At 37.4% G+C, this 22,464-nt stretch overlaps 1 protein-coding gene across 6 annotated transcripts in view; it reads right to left on the reverse strand.

The window, feature by feature from the left end:
- Positions 1-22,097, reverse strand: part of CEP112 (centrosomal protein 112) — a 154,679-nt gene extending 132,582 nt beyond the window's left edge. For 3 of the 6 annotated variants that reach the window (XR_011729895.1, XR_011729899.1, XM_071764138.1), the window contains exons 1-8: positions 21,909-22,097; positions 20,917-21,037; positions 20,163-20,353; positions 19,417-19,583; positions 14,466-14,562; positions 11,978-12,052; positions 6,103-6,150; positions 5,884-5,961 (exon numbers count right to left, since the gene is read on the reverse strand). Coding sequence is in view for 1 of the 6 variants with exons in the window: in XM_071764138.1 (XP_071620239.1) it covers positions 5,884-5,961; positions 6,103-6,150; positions 11,978-12,052; positions 14,466-14,562; positions 19,417-19,583; positions 20,163-20,353; positions 20,917-21,016 (756 nt within the window). In the remaining 5 variants the exon portion in view is untranslated. Of the gene's footprint in view, positions 1-5,883; positions 5,962-6,102; positions 6,151-11,977; positions 12,053-14,465; positions 14,563-19,416; positions 19,584-20,162; positions 20,354-20,916; positions 21,038-21,908 lie in introns of those variants that run through there. The other 3 variants (XR_011729896.1, XR_011729898.1, XR_011729897.1) reach the window with 3 other exon arrangements.
- Positions 22,098-22,464: the final 367 nt, after the last annotated feature.

Here is a 22,464-nt window from a genome sequence, read left to right on the forward strand (position 1 = left end):
ATGATCTGGATTATATTATTTGACCTAACAACCATTTATCCTTCTCTCCACATATCTAACCTTCTTTCTATCTTCACTCTTTAAAACCACTCCAACTGCTATTTCCAGTTGATATTTTTTACAGGGTCCTCTTTGAAGACAAACCAGATATTCACTTAAGTAAAAAATTGATATCACCTCACCCCATTTTTATAGCAACTACAAATGAAAGTCTTTGTCCCAAACCAAATCATAACAGCTTTCCCCTGTCTGAATTTTTAAAGACACTGAACATTAATAAACATTTGCTGTATACTGAAAAATAATTGTATGGAGAATTGTTCTTATTCTCATGCAAATGCCACGAGGCTCTTTCAAAAAGAACAATGTATTTTTCATAGATTTCCAAGTTGGGGGTGGTGGGAATAGAGAGGAAAGCACAAAGCTTTGTGTTCCAACTGTAATAACTTGAAATGGTATTTTTACTACAATGGATGTTTTACATAGCTAAAAAACAGCACACACATGTTAGCAGCACAGCACATTACTGAGCAGCTTTATTTGGAGTGGCAAGTGTCCCACTCTATTTGTAGTACAGACTCCAACACCAGTAAATACCCAAAAAAAAAAAAAAGTTTAAAACGTGTTTAGAAATCGTGAAACCTCGTGCAGGGCAAAAACTGATTAGATGCAATTTCATAAAAGACAACTCAAAAAAGCAACAAGCTCTCTTCTCACTTGAACCTAGGGAGCACACAGAAATAATACTGATTTCTTAGTAAAATCTGGACATAAAAAAATAGTAGGTACTTGAAAACTTCATGGAATTCTACATGGTGCTAATTCCAGTGAATTAAGCAGCCCACACCACTTTTTATTTTTCCCCAAAGTTATTACTTATTTTCAATGTGCTGTACATCAGCAGCTACTGAACTTTTTACAGTTATTTTAGGATCTCCTAAGAGCCATTATAATTGTACTCCTACCTTTATTTCACAAGTGCAATATGTAAAAACAAGAGTGTGTAGCATCTACTTTTCCCACTTCTTTTCTCCTTTAAATAACAGGATCTATAAATGTAAAAAAAGTCAAACTTTTTTTTTTTTTTTTTTTTTCTGTTTTGTGGTAGATATTAATCATGCAGCAACAGATTAATTCCCAGCTGCTTGGCAACCATCTGGACATTCTACTGGTTAAAACACTAGTTTGAATTGCTAACCTACCTCTTTGATCTTTCTCAATGTCTCCAGCACATATGGGCAATAATTAAAGACACAGTTCCCAAACTATTGCCAAAGAAATAAATAAATAAGTGTACATATACATCTCCAGGACCAGACCAATTAGTATCAGGAATTATAAATCACAAGGCAGTTTTTGAAAGCATCTCTCATCCTGACACACACTCTGTGCCTCACCAGTCGAGCAATAAAATAAAGTTTGGGGTTTATTACATTGCAATTCTGAAGAGTTATCAAAGGAAGGCAAAATGGGATTTCCTCACATGGAAGACAATGGACAACTTGCAGATGTTCTTAGGAACAGGACATTAATCAGCCAGGAATCATGTTAACACAAGTCAAGATTGCTTTGTTTTTAAGAGATGACTCTTCAGAATGATCACTTGGTGGGAAGATTCCCTTAGCAACTGAATTCTCCACATAAATCAGACCCCACGTTCAAAATAGACATCAGGTTCGTGGAAAAAGGAGAAAATCCAAATGAATCAGAGAATATTGGCAGTCACACTGCTTGGCATATTTTTAATGGGAATAAAGTAGTTTCAGAGCCAAGTTGTTAAAAGTAACTGGAAAAAAACACCACCAAAAAAACCCCTAAAAACCAAAAAACTTAAGATGAAATAATAATCATGTTATATCTGCCATTTTTATGTTTTATTGCCCCTTCTTATGGTTCACACTTGCTCAAACATAACAGTAACATGAATTCTTACATTTTGGACATTCACTAGAATTAAAAACCTAACAAGGTAAAGAAAAAAGGGATCAGAAGAAAAAAAAATTCAACACCTGGAGCTCCAGTTGTTGCAAGGTTCAAGTTCTGGGCCCACCTAGAGATGTCTTTGCAACTCAAAGGTTTTCAGATAGTCCATCAAAATCCTCTCTCCTATTATTAGCAAATACCTGGGAGCTTAAAATCAGGATAAGCAGCCCTGTTATATGCCCAAGTATATTCCTTTATGTATCCACATCTATCTATATCCATTGCCAAGAAGATTTCAACTTGAGACATCCATACACATGGAACAAACACTTTTATTTCATTATATAAGAGAACAATATTACCATTAGTGGAAGATATAAAAATATCTGTTTTCAATGAGGAAAAAAATATCAGACCACTGATGCAGCTAAATAAAAGCACAAGCTAATTTTATATTAGTAAAACCTTCATTTTATTACAAGAGTCCCTCTAGGAAACTGTCTCTATAATAGTTTTATTTATTGCCTTTAATTTGGCAAGCATTAAACATTTAATTCATGTCTTTAAATACTCTCCTATAGAACAGAGCAATTAGGAGGAAGAAATAAAACCCAAAAGGACAAAGCTCACTGATCAGCATCTCCTAACTCCCTGTTTTATCACCTTCAAATTTCCATTTTGGGGGTTTTTTTCTCTCCTAAAACCCCACCTCTTTTCTACAGCAATTGTTACTCACTCTCCCTCCTAAGTTCTGCAACTTTTTTTTTTCTCCTTGCATTTTTTCCTCCACATTCTACGTATGGTCCCTGTTGCAGGAAATCTGTACCACAGCCTTTCCACAACCCTCTTCAAGTTATAATCTCTTGCCAGATAAGTGAGAAGCACCATAAATCTGCTGCTTTCAACACCTGCAATTCACAACACTTTCAGCCAGGCCAAGGCTTGAGTACAACATCATCCCTGCAGCCTGGTGATACTTTGGGTGAAGTAACACCAGCTATTTGGCTTGATAAACACAATTTGTGTCATGCAAAAAAATGTGAGTGCTCATGCACAAGAAGATTATTAGAAAGATAAAGGTTCTAGATAGTTTTTTTAAAAAAAACTTTATCTTAAACATCTAATTCTTGCTTACAAAAAAAACCCCAGCCCACTTCCCTCTTCCTTTTTATATTGCTTCCAGTCTTCAACCCATGAAAATCCATTTCCAGTGAAATTTACATCTTTTTACTATTTGCTACCACCTTAAGTTATCTTTAACTACCTAGCTCATCTCTTCCTCAGCCCTAGTGGAAATTATCCTGCAGGAATAATTCAGAAAATTCACCCTGTGCCTTCCCCAGAACCACCTCCTCCCTCCAGCTGCACTGCCCTAACTCATCCAGCTGATTGTAGGAAGGAAAGTGGGTTCTGCCACACTGCTTTATAGTATATAGGAAGCTGAAAAACCACCCATGATCACTGGATCTCCAAAAATCAAACCAGAAAAGTGAGAGAAGCACAGTGATAAAGTCAACAGAAGCATTGAGTTAACCCAGGCAGATGAAGCTTGGTCACACCATCATTACACAAAGTGTCAAGCTTGTCAGTTTGCCTTAAAAAAAAATAATTAAGAGTTGGTGTGTACCTCAGTACAAATTTAGTCCTGGTGTTAGTGATAACCTTCAACTTAAAAGAAAATTATTTGCAATATTCTTGCTTTCGAGTTGTTTGAGTTTCATTTGCTGAGTCTAGGTAAATATCTCTGCTTATAGAAATAGAACAGAAAGATTGAGAAAAAGACTAAGAAAAACTAAGACTGACAAAATGAAAAATTAAGAAACAGGTCTTTAAAGACAAACTAAAACTTGTGGAAAAGATGCATCAGATAAACCAATTGAGAAAAATCAACAAAACATCATACTTTGATTAACATGGCTAAATCTGGTTTTTAATTCTAGAAGAATTTCAAACCAATAAATTAGCAGTGGTACTTATTCTGTTTTTCTGAAAAAAAAACAAATTGGAACTTTTTCTTCCCATCCCCTCCTCTGCTCCATGGAGGGCAGGGTGGTAACTCCAGATGACTGGAGGTGAAGTTCAAAGGGATGCTTTTTTTTCCCATTTCTCAAGATAAAGCAGTCAAACCATCTGTCCTGCTGAAAACTGAGATGTTTGTTGTTTTGTTGCATCTCCCTTGTCTGAACCCATGAAGTTTTGGTAATGACAGTTTCCCAAACAGTTTAATCCATGTCAGAAGGATTTGGGGAAAAGATGAGTAAAACCCCCTGCCTGATGACACTCACATTTTCATAAATCTGTGATGTGGTTGTCACTGAGAATGGCCACATGTTCAGCATTACAGAGCCCAAACAGGTGCAGGAATGGTTTCTGAACAAAGGTCTAAAGGTTAAAAGCAAAAAAATCACTTATCCTATTTTATGTTCTCCTGTTCTACTACAAAGAGGTTGAAAACAGTGAAAGGTTTGCCAAAGCTCTTCTGCTCAGCACTATTTTTCTTCTAATATATTTACGTTCTAGAAATGAAAAGGCTTTATTCTTAATTGAGCTTCACAAACAAAATAAGATGAAAACACATTTAAGTTTTCTACTTAATAGCACACACATGGTGGTTGTGAAATACTGTCTATAACATTTCCAGTTTAAACCAGCCCACAGTTGAGTACCATTAGCAAAAATCCTGGATTTTTACTGTGTGGTTTAGAGGATTTTTCCACTCAGCTCAAGAAGCATTTGCTGAGTATTTTATGCAGCTACTTGGCATGAATTCCTGTTTATTTCATTTGAAAATATTATTTAAATGACAACATCGTGCTTTCAATTTATTTCTTTTTTTTGGGTCTATTTTCACATCTTATGAAACCTTGCCTTATCCTGAGGCAGTGGTGGTCTGAACATTGGCAACACAAAAGAGCAGCCAAGATGAGACCAGAGAAAGTGAGAGGCACATGAATTGTGCAACCTCCATATCAGCTGCTTAAAAAAGCATCAAATCCAACTGCCAGCTGTATCAAAGTAGCCTTTTCACATCCATTATTTAAAATTTTTATTTAATTAATTAATTTAACTGTGCCCATGTCTCCATTTTACAAGAGCTTATGGTTGAATGAAGAAAACTGAAAGAGTTTTGGGGTTTCTTTTTTACCCTTTTTTTGATATATGTTCATATTCCATGAAGTCTGGACCTCCAGACCAGTGATTCACTGATTGTCCAAGAGAAATATGCAATACTTGCATAGTTTCAAATGAATCTGAAATATCTGTGATAAATATATTGTTCATTTGAGTTTTATCTCATGAGTGATGCTTCAAAAGAACTGAGTATCTTCTGACAAAAATATCATAGGTGCACAACATCCCTTAACTATGAAAAAGGTAAAAAAAAACCCCACAAAACTTGATATTTGTACTTGTTCAGAAGAAAATAACACTGAATGGATGAATTACACAGGTGAGCTTTCACTGGAATCTCACCAATTAATGCTATATATAAAAATAAACATATATTTATATATAAATATATTATAAAGAAATAATAAAAAAACCCATATGGATAAAAGGGAACTGGAACTAGATGAGGGATGTAGGTCCTCATAGAAATAGGGTCAAGTTCTGCAGATTTCTAAAGGTATAGAGAAAGTAACCAAAAATCATCACTAAAACAAGGGTTCCATTGCTTTGGCCAGAAAGTAGTTTGGAAAATTCCTAGAATTTCAACTCTTTTACAGTAAAAATTCCTTCAAAGGAAGAGTAAATGTGTTCAGAAAGTCTGTTTTATTCCCTAGGTAATTGGGAAATATATTAAGTGTTTAATGAAAAGCTCTGTCACTTCAGGAAAAATTCTCTTACCTGAGACTTTTAGGCAGTAACAGCTCGGTGAATACAATTTCCAAAGAAAATGCCCTATTTTTTAATTTGGGGGCAAGTTTCTTGCTCCAAAAAGACCAAGTGGAATCTTACCTCTTTTTTATACATCCGAAACAGGGTCTGCTCATCATGAAAACTGCTGCTGCTTCCTAGGCTGACTCTGGGGCTTGTCTGTTAATGAGAAAAAGTTGAAAATAACATATTAAGTTCCAAGCAGCAAGTCCAAGTTAAATCAATTCCAACCAGAAATTAACAAATATTAAAGCATATTTCTTTACCCTTATAAAAGATCAAGGAAATAGAAGCACCTACCAAAGACATTGGCATGGGTTTTTCCCTCAAATATCTTGGATTTTCTAACTGGAAACCAAGTTAGACAAAAAGTAATCATGTCAGTATTGGTTCATTATTTATACAGACAGTAAGAAATAACTCTATATATCCCCAAAAGCTTCCCTAGTAACTCTATATATCCCAGAAGTTCCAATGGCAACTTTGGGTGCATCCCTCAAAAGAGCAAAAATAACTGATATAATAATAATAAATTTTAAAATAACATATTTAATAATATATTAATGTATTCATATATTCAATTAGTAAAACAATATAATATATTAATATACTAATATATATTAATTATGTAATAATCTGTGGGTTTTTGGTCCAATAACATCCTGCCATATTTCACAAGGTATAGAAATAGAAATTCTCCAGAAGAGATAAGTTTGTTGGCTCTGACCTACTCAGCAAATTTTAAAATTTTTAGTGTTACCTATGCAAATGAATGAAAAATTGCACTTTTTATCCCAAGCCTTCGTGGCTGTAAAAATTCCATCTATGCATATTTCAAAATAATTTGGCAGCTAAATACGTAGCTTATGCAAACTATTTCCAACTTTATTGGATAAATGTTCATTTAAATCAGTATAAAGCTGGAATAAATTCACAGATTAGAATGATTTTAATGTAGTGTTTTTGAGAAAATAGTTGAGTGCATTGAAACAACATCCCCATCTGTAAGTCATAGACACAAAACATAAGGAAATCATTCATTAACAGTACTGTATAATTAAAGTAGCTCCTTTAAACACTATTTTTAAGAGCTGAATACAAAACATTGTTCAAAACCCACATCCTCTATCAGACAACTCTATCTTTTGCATTTTCTCAGCTGATGAGGCTCAACCATCACATCCCAGAGAATGCTTAACACCCAGGAAAAGCTTTCCAGGGAATAATCCTGTCAAATATGGCAGTGAGATTTGGAACATGAATGTGATTGCAATACACACCTTACAACACTTACTCTATTTTTTTTCCCCCCCAAAAAAAGATTAAATTGATCTATGAGGTATGGCAAATACATCAAAAGCTTGCACTTTCTCCAGTACTATTAAATAAATTTCTCTGTTGAATTTATCACTGAAAAAGAGGCTTAATCCCTCTGAAATTTCAATTTGATGCAGGATTATTTATTTCCTGCCCTGAAAGGTTATGTAGGATTTCTGTATGCAGAATCATCACGTTTCACCCAAAAGTAGTTGTAGACATTTAAAATATACATTTCTATCAACAGCATTCTCTAATATTTTTATACTATAGGTGAGAGTATAAGGTAATCAATAATTTAACAAATAAGCTATTTTTATGCCAACGAGTTTACTAAAAAGATAAAATTAGATTTTAAAATTAAATTTAAATTAAATTAATTTTAAAATTCCAGAAGAGGAGAGGAATACAGGAATGGGGCATTAACCACCCAAGATCGTGGTGAAACAAATGGAGAGACTGAAATTCCAAGCACAGAAATTCTAAATCAGAAAAATTGAGGAAGACTCTACCCTACAGATTTGGACCTCCAAATTTCTAAGTAAAAATTCTTTAATTTTACTTATATATTATATTTTTGCTTCCTTCTAGCACAAGGATTCTGCTTCCCCATCCATCCCACAGACCAATGCAGACACCCAGGGCTGCTCCCTGCAAACCTGGGCAGCCCTCACCCATCCCTGGTGGAATTTGGAGGTTAAAGGCTCCAGAACCTGATTTCAAAGGCTTAAATATTTCCCCAAAGCCCTCCCTCTCATGCAAAATTAATATTCATCCTTTACTTTTCCTTTTTTCAAGCTAAAAACTATTTTAAATACGTCTGATTAATTGAAATATTTCCCTGTGAAATTAAACTGTTTATAGTTTTTACTTCAAAACCCATCTCAAAAGCTAAGGTATACCCTACTTTTTCTGAGAAAGGAGGAAAATGTGTCTCTAATACTTTGTATGGCCCAAGTCTTGCATTTTTTGCTTTTGTAACAGCAGCCATATGTGCTTTGAAGTTAAATGTTCCCACTTTGTTACTTGTTGTGGATTATATCCACTTAAACTGATCTGTAAACATTTAATGTCTCAACATTCATTCTTTTTATGCTGGTCTTCTGCAAAACTTCTTGTTCCCAAAATTATACCACATTAAAGGGGGAATATCACAATAAAGAATGCCCAAAAAAAGAAAAAAAGCTTGTATTTATGAGAAACATGCAAATTTTAAAATAATAAGCAAAAGGTCAAAGACAAACCAAAATACATATGGATGAAGCTGAAGGGCTGCCATGAGAAGAACAGTAAATCACATGCTTTTTTTAAGAGCAGGAACCAAATAAATGTCACCATGAAAGACATCTTTATTTGAACTAGAACTGAACTCTCATTTGTAAATACCACTTCTTAACAAAAATGGCATTTTGAATTTCTTTGTAGGAAAGACTTTGGATTCTCCTGGTCTGTAAGGCAGGCAAACAGGCAAGAAACTAGCTTTTAATTTCTGAGGACTGGCACAGGCACCTTCTTAAATCTTCACAAGTCCCAGCTGGAAGGCTTTGGCTGATCAGATCTCCAGTAAGAGATCCCCATTATTCACAGAAATAATCTGCTTTAGAAAAATCTACTTATTCTCCTAACCTGAAAAACAGAAAATCTGCAGAATGGAATTAGTTGTAGTTTTTAGTTTTAGTGTTTTGTTTCTACATAAAGGAGCCAAACCTGAACTTTTCCAAAGAATATAAGAAATGGAAGCAGTGACAGGAGGAGCAAACTGAGCTGAAATTGTTTCCCTCCAAAGCAAGAACAGTGCAGAAAAAGTCCAATTCTGAGCCTGAAGTACTTCCACAAGACTCATCCTTGGGAAATAAACTATATTCCAGCCCTCAGGGTGAAAACAGACTATAAACTGACACAGAAACTTAGACCTTTTGCTCTTCTGGATTAAATACCACAACCACATTCAGTTATCCTTTCATTCTATCACTTCCAAAGTCCCAAAGCTGGGGTTTCTCAAGATGTGAAGATCTTCAGCAATGCAGGACTGCAGCTTCTTACAGGTCAGTAGCAGAAGGAATTTGCATATATTAAAATGCAGGAATTTTAATAATAAATAAATTTTAATAATTAATAATTTTTTTATTTCAACAATAAATAAAATTCAGGAATTTTAATAATAATAAAATTCAGGAAAAAAAAACAAAACAACAACCCAAAACCACTGGGATAACCCAAAACCACTGGGATCAGCAGGCTTGGTGCACGTTCCCCCTTAAGTTTCTTCAAAGACAAAATGTTTTCAAAACAAGGATGGGAAAAAAAAAAAAAAACCCCACACATGAAAGAGTTAAGAACACTTCAGATTTTGAAATGGTAAACAACTAAACTGAACCTTGCCCTAAGTTCTTCCTTTAATCTCCCCAATGCAGGCAGCCAGCATGTTCCCTCCAGAAAGAACTGCTGAGTAGCTTCAGGAAATTTGAGTAAGGACATTCTTATCTAACATCATCATTTGGAGGGAAGTTCACTTTAATGCTGCTTCTGCAGTCCTAGTGGAAGGACATTAAAGCACAAGAAGATTGTTTGTCAGCATGGATGCTGAATTTCTTTTTTCAAGTCCCATCACCACTTGGAGCTCACTGTGGGAAAGTTTTTCCAGTGTTGCTGCCCTCTCCCCCCCCCCAACATATCCAGTAGGTATGTTCAGAGTAAGCAGCCAGCCTAAGAAACCAAACAAAAGAGAATCAAATGGTTTGTACAGAAATGGTTGAGCAGAACTAGGCTGGAGAAACCCAGGGAGATGGGAGCCAAGTACAGAAAAGAGGCACAACACTCACTGCTGCTGCAGCCACCCAAGAATTCCCTTTATTGCATCTGCTTTAACTCTCTCTTAGATATTTTTTCCCAAAAATAGAACATAACACATGCCTGCCACTGACTGGGGAATTTTTGGGGTCTAAGTTCCCCAAAACCTTTATTATTTATTAGCCAACGTTTCCCATGATCTGTTCTGCTGGACAACTCCTGGGTGTTCAGGTGCTGAAGAGCTGAAGATGCCTCTGGTTGAACACCTCTGATAAAAGCTAAAGAGTTAAAATTCTTTCCTGGCTGAATTCCAATGATGAAAAATTATTTTCTCCCTGATTAAAAAAACCTTTTGATATTTCCCCGAGGTAAAAATCTCTTTGTATGCTTTCTACCTAAAATGAAGTGCTGGGATGTTTGAACAAGTTGCTTTGTCACCTATCAAATCCTCCACAATTCAGAGCCAAATGAAACTATCAGAAGAATCATGAGGCTTTGTCCCCACCATTGCATGAAAAATATAGAGCAGCACACATTTTCCAACCAAGAAACATCAAGGACATTTTGAAAAGCTTTTAAAAAAAAAACTGATTTTTATATTAGGCACTTCCAGGTGAAAGACATTCTGAATTTCCTTTCCTAATTTTCCCCCATTATTAAGTATTCTTTTGGGTCAAGGGTCTTCCCTATCCAAGGTGGCATCTTGGTAAATTAATTAAATTAATTTTGGTAAATTAATTGTGAAATTAATTTTCTACAACATTCAGCAGTCACATCTTGCACTCCAACCTTAGATATCCTGAACTGCTGCCATCATTAAACAAGATTTTTATTTTTTTTTTCACTTTTAACAATTAAATATTCCTTTTTTCAAACTTCCTGAAGCTTTAAGAAGCCCACTGGAGGCTTCTTAAACACTGTTCAACACCAACCTCCCTTTTACAACCTCCAATCCACTTTGTCAGGGAACTCCCAACAAGTCTTATCAGGCAATCAAAGTCTCTCACTAGTGACTTGTTTAATTACCATCCCTGGAGAGGAGACTTGAAAAAGTGATTTATGTGTCCCAGTAGCCAATTTGTTATCCAAGAAAGCTCCCATATCAGGGGAGGATCATCATACTTTAATAACCACCCATTATCAACACAACATGATTGCACACTGGAATTTCAATTAGAAAAAAGAAATAAAAAAAAAAACAACAAATAGAATGAAAGAGATAAGCAAGGAGGCAGATCAACACTGATAGAAAAATGCTGGATATAAAAAGATTCTTTGTCAGCATCAATTGGAACAATTTGTAAAATGGCCATGAGCAAGTTTCCCCCCTTTAAAGCAGCTTTAAAAGCTCCAAGTATTGCAGCTCTCTCTTCATACAAACCAGGTATTTATACAGCCCAAATATCAAAAATCTGCAAGTGACTGCTTGCACTTTTGTTTCAAACACCTGCCCAGCACTTTCACACATTGGAATTAACTGCTATTGAAAAGCTGTCTGGATCCCCACACTTTACAAAACTATGATTCCTGAAAAAAATATTTGTCCATGGCTGGAAGTGCTAGAAATTGCTTTTTTTTACTCTAACTCCAGCTGCCCTCTCTCCTAAATACAACAGAGTGAGCTTTCAACCTGTGAGAATAAGCAGAAAAGGTGAAAGAAACAAAACAAAAAAAAAGACTCTTCACTAAAATAAGTGGTTTGTTAATAAAATAAATTGCTATGAGAATATTAATATTAATCTAAATCCAATTGGTTAAAGACTTGGTGGAACAAAGGAAAGAATTAAATAAAAAACCAAATCAACCCAAAAGAAAAAATTCAGTGGAACACAGCTACAGAGAGAAGGAGCTTCAGTAGAACCTTAGCATTGTTGTAAACTAATAATTAAGCATTTTTTATGTTCTCTTCAAGATGACACATATTCATCCTCACAATTTCAACCTTTACATTTCTAAAATATTTATTCCTACATATGGTTTTGTTGACTAAACTCAGAGATGCAGGCTACATTACTACAGAGGTTTCATTTCAAGTCATAAATAATTAAATGTACTCTGGTCATTTTACCCCAAGGTTCCAACTATTGAGACGTGCTTCCAGGTCACTGTCATCCAAAGAAATTGGTTTTTTAGGACGATGCTCCTGGAATATGAAAAAAGTCAAACAAAAATATCAGCAGAGTTGGCAGATCCATAGTGTAAGTAAGAAAAATAAAATCTTCTTATGAGACTTGGCCATGTCTACACTGCACTTCCTAACAGTGTCATGATACCTCTGACAGCTTTAATCTAAAGAGCTCAATTACCAGTAGGATTCCATGCTCAGGAAGGAATTCAGAGGATAAATTAACCTGTCTCCTCACTTTAATGCTGCTCTTTATTTTATTTATTATTTCCTTTTTTACAAATTTGAGTTTACTAAGTAAAAAAGTAAATACTCCATTCTTCAGGCAACGCATTATTCTAGAAATAAGCCATCTCCATAGCATCTTTTGTGATGCTAATCCAGCATTCAGAGATCATCTGATCAGCCTCTAAATAATATTAAATAAAATAAGGGAAACCACAGGGAGGAATAGTTACAGAGCTGTAAAAGCAGAGGACAGAGGACCTCTGCCCAGCTCGAGGTCCTCTCTGCAGAAAAAAATTCCAATATTCCGTGAGGAATAAATTCCAACATTCATCAAGGCTATGTCTTTCAGAAGAGTTTTTCCTGTAGGGTAATAGTAACTACTGATCCCATTTAATATATCAAACAGGGGAGCCAGCACCAAAAAAGTTTCATTTCTGAGCTCTAATGCTATTTAGAAAACCAGAAGATTGAAGTGTCAATGACTTTGTCTCATTAAGTTTTGTTAGCAAGAGGTTTGTGTGTTGGCATCAAGCATCTTTTTTTTTAAATCTGCTGATTCATTATGGCCTGCAGTGAATGGAGCTTTGACTCCATCAACACTTGGTTGAGACAATTCTTAATATTTCTTAAAAGCCTCCCTCTTCCTCTACCTGGGTCTGAATTATGCCAGAACATCTGTGCATCACTGACAAGACAACAAGATACTATTTGTTCCAGCCAGCCAAATGTTCATCAAACTGGTTGGCAAAGCAAGAGAGGATTATTTCACTTAAAGGCCCTTTTAAAGCTGTAATCACAGTAAAAATCAGGCTGTGAAGCTGAAGAACAATGAAGTGCAGTGACTTGTCTAACATTGCTCTGGATGCCTGGAGTAGAGCGAGGAACAAAAGAAGAAAATAAATGAAAAAAAACCCACACCCCCTAAAAACAAACAAACAAACAAAACTTTAAAACCCCTAATCCAGATTTCAAATGAAGGAAATCCTTTTCTATACAATAACTGTCCCATAAGAAATATTTCTTTAAGTAAAACAAACAGGAGAGCAATAAGGAGAAATTAACTAAGCTCAGCATCTGGTTTTATTTTTACTTCTGGCTTTTTTCTTAAATTACATTTGCATATATACAATCAACACACATGAGGAGTGCATTCATCCCAACAAGAGGCTGGAGCAGAGACACTCAGGTTTTGCCAGCAGACCATCTGTAGCCTGCCATGAGAAAGCAGCTCCTTGCTGGCCTGCTCCAAATGCACATCAGAACACAAATTCTAAATTGCCTCAGCAAGCTGGGCCCAGAAGCAAGCTTGCAGTGTCTCCTACTTGCACTTCATGTCCTCAGAAATTCTGGATGTGCCCAGTAAAGAAGGGTAAGAAGAGTCTATACCAATAGCTCAGGTATCAACAAGCCCACTTCCACCTGCAATCAATCTCTCTGAAGTGTTCCTCTGATACAATCAAAAAAATGAGTCAAAATAATATAGTCAAATAAGTAATAATATAGTCAAAAAGAATATGGTCAAATAATATAGTCAAAAATAAGTCAAAATATATCAAAAATCCAACAACATAAATGCAGAAAATTCAGTGTTTGCATTAGAGCTGCACCCAGACTTCTCAGTAAAGGCTGAACACTGCATGGCTACAGAACACGTTCAGGAAGAAAACCAATGTGCTTGATAACATGTATCTGTCAGGAGTAATTTTTAGTTTAAATGCTTTCAATTATATACACACCACCATTAAATATTTTAGACTAAAAGGGTTCTACACAAAGCCTGTTTACTGCCATAATGCTGTGGCAAGTCTGATCAAACAAACTGTCCAAAATTCAGAGGTCAACCATGATTAAACAGAGCCAAAGACATCTATGCAGCTTTCTTTAATCTCCTATTGCAAAATCCAAGATGATGTCAATACAGTCAGTTTGCCAAGCCTGGAGAAAACAATGCAACAGACATTAAACACCCTACAGAAAGGTCACCTCTGAGGATGAACTGAGAGCATCCTCCAAGAAATTCTCCCCCCTGCACTTGCAGGGGAAAGATTTTGATGAGCTTTAGTCCTTCCTATCTCTCCTTCCCAAATGTCTGCACTTGTACAGAGGGATGATGCCTCGTGTAATTAGGAAGCAGCTTTATGAGGATAAGCAAAACCAATTAATTGAACCTAAAGTTTTATGATAAAAAGGAGAAGCATCTTACAGACAGGGGTGTGGCAAGGTTATCTTCATCTGCCCGGTGAGGAGGACTCCTAGAATGGGATCTTAATGCTGGCTTCTCGTTATACTGGAATTTTTCCCTGGAAGCAGAAAGAGAAGACTTCATTTTTCAGCAACTTGTGGTACACGGACAATGTTAATCTCAAAATAAAACCTTTTAAAATATAAGAGAAAAAAGCTGTCAAGACGTAAAGATCAAAAATAGTAGAATAAGAAAAAAATTCTTATTAAAGGCACAAAGGCAAACAAAAGCATTCCATTAGAAAAACGACAGCCAAAAAACCCACACCACCAAAGCCACCAGAACTACCATGTATGTCACAGTATGAAAAGCTGTTCTTTGCAAGCTGTCTGTCACCAGATAAAAAACAGTCACCAGGAATTTTTTACTTTTTTTTTTTTCGATAATTTTTTGTCATCAACAAAGCATTTGTACAAGAAGAAACAAAATAGCAATCAGGTGAAGGCATGGTGACAAATGCACCTGGTCAACTTTCTCAACTAGAGAACAACAAAAAGAGCTCAGAAGAAAATAAAATTAAAAAGTTTTGAATGAGCTGATATAGCAAAAGATTCAAATCAGTACAGAAAAACACCCTTCACATACACTCCAATGTCAAAATCACAGGTACTGAAATAATTAAAAGTTCCTGTTAGTCCACTTACCTTCCTGGGACAAGCAAGACTGTATTAAAATCAAGCCAGACCATTAAAATACCTCTCATTCTTTCCATTCAGCAGCAAATTAGACAGCAAGTTATGCCAAAAAGACACTGAGATGAATTAAGTGTTTATGAACAGCAAGACAGCTGTTGGTGTGCAGTGTAAACCAGTCCCTTCTGGGCACACAAACTCTTCCCAAAGCTCCCCAAAACAGCAGAGAACAGGGAAATATCACAACTGGGACCATACCTTCCCTTCCAACACCAATAAATACCAACATCATGCAGGGATTCAAAAATAACAATTACACAGCAATAAATAGTTTAGATAAGCAAAGTCTTAGAGGTAAAAAAGGTCAAAAAAACCCCAAACAAACAAACAAACAACTCAATGACTGTCCCTAGCATTCCAAACCATGCATTTCTTACCCAGATTTCATTTGACACTAAATTATCTTTCTTTGAAAGCAGACAAATCTTGTCAGTAAATCTATCAGCCTTCTTTTCTGAGGGATACTCAGGTTACCTAACAAATCAATGAAGTTCCAGTTGTTGAAAATGAAAAAAAAAACCAAACCAGAATTCATGCCTCTATCACCGAGAGATTAACGAGCATCAGTTTATACACAAACCAACCCAAGTTACCTGAAATAATTTTAATTGACAAAATAGGGAAAAAGGGATAAGAGAATATGCTTATATTTGCTGTTTTGAAGAGGAACTGAAAAGGAAATGATGTCTGAAAACATCATCAAGGACAGACCCCAATTTTACTCATATTCTACCCATTGAGTCCCTTTTCCAGCCTCCTGCTAATTCAAGCAAGAGAAAAGTAACTACGAGAAGAACTTCTCCATTTTTTTGCTTCTTTTGAAGGAGGGGATATTCATTTAAATAAGCATCAAAACATCATGCTGACACTGCCTGTTTTGCCCTAAGAACGTGGTGTAGTCAGAGACACCTGAATCCCAGCTGGGATGTACAAGTTCCCTTCAGCTATGGATATTGAATATGGAGAGGGTTCTGTCCTTAACCCAGGGACAGGGACAAATCTGATGGAACGAGATCACCATCTGCTGGCACTTTCTACAAACTACAAACTTCAGAACTTAGCCCTTCAAAACTGCAGATAAAAAGCACAGGATTTGTTTCTTCAAATCTATGGCTGAACATGGGTGAACCTGCAGCACCTCTTCCTGCATAACTCATAAATTTAATGTCAATTTCTCATTGCTTTAAAGACTAATTTATGTAGAGCTATGGGAATATCTAATTGCTAACACATAAATTCAGATTTCCTGTGACACAGCTCCACTCCTGGTACAGGTACCCAGCACCAGAACCATTGCACATACAGCCGAGTTTCAAGTCCAAATTTCTTTAAACCAGGAACTTATTCCATCATATTTACTGCCTTCTCCTGGCATGAAATATTATACAATGCAGCTAGAGACCTCACCAAAGCCTTGGCAGTCATCTGTTGATCACTGCTACAGTTCACAGCACAAAAAAAAGAAATTAAATAAACCTTCTAGCACATCTCTGGCAGCTTAGTCCAAGCTTAACCTTCGGTGCAGATACTCAATGGGAAGAGGGGTCAGAATTCCAACATTCTCCTAAATCCAGCACAAGTAAGGAATTCAGAGGAATGAGGTGTATTTTTATGCTGCAAATGTAGCTTTATAAAAGTAACAATATGTTAATTTGGCTTAACAGGGCAAAGGTGTGCTGATAATTCTGGATTGCCTCTAACACCCAGCATGATGGTGCTACTCCAAGTGACCAAGAAAATCTGATCCAGGCCAGGAATCTCAACTTGGCACAAAATTCCTTAACACAGATTTAGCTGTATTCTCCAGAAGCATTTCTAAAGCACAATACACTCCTTGTTTTCATAAGCTCAAACCTAAGTATTTTTATTGACTGTATTTAGGCAGCACTTCCCAACACTTCTTCCCATCACCAAGCCTAAAGCTGTAACATCACTGGACATTTCTGCATTCTTGTCCTGGTTTGGGCCAGGATAAAGGTGATTTTCTGTCTTGTACTTTTGCTTTTAGCTTAGTCTCTTGTAAGTAGTTGCACTTGCTGAAATTAACAGCAAGTTTCTCAGACAGTGTGTGTTTCTAGGACTGATAACACTTGATGTTTAGAGTTACTGCTAGGGACTGGTGTGCAGAGCCAAGGACACTGCTCAGCTCTGAGGAAAACATAAAGAGGTCCCACCTGCAGCCCTCCTTTGGGGAGGAACGGACAAGATAGATGCCAGAATTGACCAGAGTATTCCATCCCATATACATCATCCTCAGTATAAATTTGAGGGATCACAAGGGCCAAGCCAGATTTCCTGATTTCCAGCTTCCGGCTGCCTGCCCTTCCTGCCTTCCCTGCTTCCTTCCTTCACCCCGGCATTCCTGGAAGGATTCCATCCATTCCTCTGCCTGTGGTCCTGATCCATCCCAGCCCATATCTGTGTGTTCCTGCCTCCAGTTCCCAACTGCTGCCGACTCCAGGAGTCCAGCCTGGACTTTCCCAGGGCTGCCCTGCAGCCTCGGTGGTGACGTGAGAGCTACTGGGGGAAAGGGGGGAGGAATGTGGTATCCATTTTCTTGCATATTTGTATATATTTATTAATTTTTCCTATTTATCATTCCTGTTTCATTAAAGCTGTGTAGTTTAGTTTCCAACCCATAAGTCTTTCTCCCTTATTCTCTCTCCTTTCTTATCAGGGAGGAGAGAGAGATTAATAGAGAGCCTCTGGTACTCGGTTTAATTGCCAGGCCAGTGTTAAACCCTGACAATTCTCCATCCTTGTTCCTTAAACCACAACTCCACTGTCAAAGCCACAGGTTGATATCAGGGCATTTGAGTGGAAGCTCCCAGAAGGTCCCTTAGAATTAATATTGTAGGGCTGGGAAGGAGAAGATGCAGCAGTCCTGAGAGCAACATATTTTAAATGACTCCTAGAATCACACATGGATAATGGATACATGAGAAAAGTTCCAAAATACTCAGTACCAACGTGATGAGCTTGCAGGAGTGCCTGTCAATCTGTCCAAAACTTAATGCAAGAGCCAGTACTGTGAAATACAGCATTAAAAGCACTTTAAAAAAAAAAAAAAAACCAAAAAAACACAGCAGCTAATGATAACCACTTAAGAAAAATATAAGTGAACACATTAAAAAAAAGCATTACATTTCCAAATCAAAACCTGTGAGCACATTTCTAATGTAATGAAACCAAACCATTCATATAGAATTAGAGCAAACAAGCACTTAGTTCCTTTTGTACAGAGCACACTGAGTTTCCAATAATATTCACACCCTACCTTTAAAGAGCACCTTTTTCACCAAGGACTTCAGAAAGACTGAACACCACCTAAACTTCAAAATAAGAAACAATTCCATCCATGACTGAAATGGAATGTGATGTAGATCTTGATAACCAGTGCAAATCAGCACAGCACAAGAAAAATTGGAGCTAAATATTTAACAGGACATAGATTTTTAAAAAATTACCTAAGATTCCCACAAAAAATAGGACAGAAAAACAAATTTATTATTTTAAGAGTGACAACTGACCAGCCTGGGACATCTTCAACACTGGAGGGACAATTTCCTAAGCAGACAGTGAAAGAATCCTTAATAACCTGAGACATTTTATCCCTTTATCTGCTCAGCAAATAGCTCTGTTCCCAACTGGCTGGAACTAAAGGTGCTGCTTAAGCTTACAGGCTCCTACAAACCTACAAAAAAACCTGTCCAACAGATTGCCAAGACAAGGTACAGGTACAGATTCTCAGAATTCTGCTGCAAATGAAAAATTTTGAATTTTTTTTGCATTATCATAATGAGAAATGTGCAGGATCCAGGCACAGGGGGTGCTACTCACCAAAAAAACACACATATTTGTAGTAGACAGCATCACATAAACCAAAGCATTTTAAAATCCAACTCAGAGATTGTTCAGACAAGGATGGAATTACTGAAAACAGTCCCCCCACTATGAGAATAAAACAACATTGTCAAGTATCCCACAGGCAGCTGCTCTGATTTTTAGTCTCATAAGGAATATAACAGAAGTATGAAAGTTATCATTAAGTTGGAAGCTATTACCAGAGTTTCTATACATAAAGTACTAACATTTTATTCAAGAGGAGTTCATGTAAAAAATGCAACCATATAAATTAAAACATACAGATGGAGCTTATCATATCAAACATCTATTAAAGAGTAACCAAATACTGAATAAAGCAAACACAAAAATCTTACCCATATGTAATTGATGTTGCTAAAAATGATTCCTCTTTAGAAGAAGTCTTCCAAGATTCTTCAGGCTTAGATTCACTGTTTCCCAGTTCTCCCATTACCCAGTCTGGTAAGCAGTCTGAGCTACTACTCTGAATTCTGGTTGAATTTGGCTCATCAAAATAAATTGACTAGAATTAAAAAAAATGCAGAATTAATTATAGCTAGCATATATTTACATAAATATATTTTTTATGTTGTTTCTTGCAGGAATACCTGCACTGTAAGAACTCTTTTTCCAGCTAAGTCAGCAAGGTGTGCAAGCTTGCTAATCAAGGGAAATTAGTTCAACAAGCAACAGGTGTAAATGTTTTCCAGTACTTCTTTCAGTATGGGTAATTTTAGCATAAATTGGGACTGTTACTTCACTAAAGCTGATGACAATCAGCTGCTGGATATTCATGTCTTCAGCAAACAAACTGCAAGCTTAATTATGTGAAATGCTGCTAGCTTATCTTTCTTTGAGACTACTAAAGTCACCTAATTTAAGCACATTTTTTCTTCCACAAGAACCTGCTGATTAAGACAAAATACAGCCTCAAGAGGCTTTTATTCCATCCATGCCTTCAAAGAATTATACAAAACTTCTACACCCTTCAGAACACCTATTTTACAGCCTGAATTTTAAAGAAATGCCTCTCTGTGCCAAATCATAGACTGAAAAGGATTTTCAAAATATATTCAAGCAAAAGTTACAAAATTATACCCACCATGTAGGAAGGTAAAGTTTTCAGTCTTCCTGGTTCTGGTTTGTGTGTGAATGGACCTTCCAGCACCCCTCTCTTTAACATGTGGAGCAGGAGCTTGGCATAAAGGTTCCGATTCTTCCTTCCCACCACCCCTGTGCCTGCTCCCGAGGGCTCACACAGCTTTTTGATCCACAGTGCACACCTCTGTCTTTCTGAAAATACAGAAATAACAAAAGCCATTACTGGTTCACTAAATTTGCAGATGTTTCTTTTCTATCCAACCAAAAAACCAAATGACAGAACCAAATAAAAAATGATGGTTAAAAACCCAGATTACAAATAAGTCTTTAGCAGTAATTTAAATTTAAGTCATCCAGACCTGTTTTCTATAAATTCATGTTTACAACCTTACAAAACCTCTACAGAATGCATATTCAGAATTAAACTCTGTTAGGAACAGAACATATAATTCTCCAGGAATTCTGAACTTACTGCAAGAGCTGCCTTTAACTACACCATAAAGCTTGCATGAGCATTATTTAAATATACAGTGTTTAAATATATATTTAAATACACAGTAAGTCTTCATTCATTTAAAAAATATCTATTTACCCAAGTTTTGCTACCAGGTAATTAAACTATTCAATTATTGATGATTCAAAACTGTAATATCAGATGTTAAACATTTTGTTAAAGTGACACAAGTAGACAGAACTACCAGTAAACAGGAATTTTGTTATTAAATTTTTCTAGATGCTCATTTTACCATATTTACCTGACCTATGCTGTAGTTTTAGAACATAAGGCTTCATATCCACAACACAGTGCTCAAATTCTGCATCTAGTTTTTCCCAGACTTCCTCTTCACCATTCATTTTGGACCAACACAAAGTAACCTGCAAAATGATTCAGACTGAAGGAGAAAAGATGAAACACCCCCATATTTCAGTCTCTGTACACCAAAGGCTTTGGGACTCTATGGAAAATAAACCCAGATATTTAATTATGCTTAAATAAACACCAAAATAACAGTGGTTCCTTGCAAACAACAAATACCCGATGTAAGCTACAAGAATGTCTGCTTAGATTTGAAAATGAATAGTCAGCCACACAAAAAGGGATTAAATTACACACAATTTGTATACAACACCTATAAAACACCCAAACCAACTTGCCACAGCCGTCCAAAGTTTGCCTTCCCTGGAATTAGTTTGTTGTTTTAAAGAAGAGAAACAGGAGGAAAATCAGCAAACAGACCTCTGAAATAAACGAAACCAACAAACGCGGTCGGAAGTGCTGTTTAACTTAAAAAAAAAAAAAAAAAAAAAAAAAAAAGTCGAACTCCTCCTCCCAGCCCTCTGCTCAGTTTCCCAGCTGGAGTTTGCATCGTTTTGTCCATTTCAGTTTGCAACGAGGCCATTTGGTTGACAGCTTAAGCTGAACACAGCACCCAGACTATCGGAACCACCGGAGCCTTTCCCTGCAGCCGGTACCGGTACCGGTACCCCCGGTCGGAGCAGCGGGGCCGCCGCCGCCCTGCAAGGCGACAACAAAACCTCTCCCTCCCTCCTTTCCTGAACCGAACCCCTTCCTCCTCTGCCCGCAGCTGATTTCCAGGGATTTCCCGTAGCTGATTTCCAGGGATTTCCCGCACCGAACCTTCCCGCTCCATCCCGCCGCAGCGATGGAGTTCGCGGGATCTGAAGCCCCCAAGCACCGCACCCCCCGGTCCCGGTCCCGGTCCCGCTCCCCCGGGGCTCCTTTTACCTCGCTCCGCGCAGCTCCCAGGCCTGGTTCCGAAAGGAGAGGAGAGAGGGGAAGGGGGGCCGAGCCGAGCCGAACCGAGCCGGCGGGTCCCGGCCCCCCTCAGTGGAGGAAAAGCAGCCCCGAACAGAACCGGGCCGGGCCGAGCGGCCAACGGTTCAAACCGACCCCACCCCCGCTCCCGGCGGTCCCGGCTCCGCGCGTTTCCGTTTCCGCGGGTTGCTGAGCGACAACAGCCGGGGACAGCCCGACCCGACCCGGAGGAGGCGAGCCCGGGGCTACCACTGGCCCCGGTACCGCCCGGGAAGGGAGCGGTGAGGGCTGAGCGGGGGAGGTTGGGGTGTGCGGGTCGGAACCGAGGAGGAAAAGAACATTTCGGATGTGTTGAAGGTGTCCCCCCCCCCTCCTTTTCCATCGAGGGACACGATCCCTGCCTGGGCTCATTAATTACTGTGCTAAGTGATTAATGTCCCAGCTGCACCTCCCCGATCCTCCCCCAGAAATACGTATCCGGGGGTAAATATTTCTTTGTAGGTTCAAGTCTTTCCCACACCTTAAA

Source organism: Heliangelus exortis, chromosome 20, assembly GCF_036169615.1.
Source record: "Heliangelus exortis chromosome 20, bHelExo1.hap1, whole genome shotgun sequence".
NCBI classification, from domain to species: Eukaryota; Metazoa; Chordata; class Aves; order Apodiformes; family Trochilidae; genus Heliangelus; species Heliangelus exortis.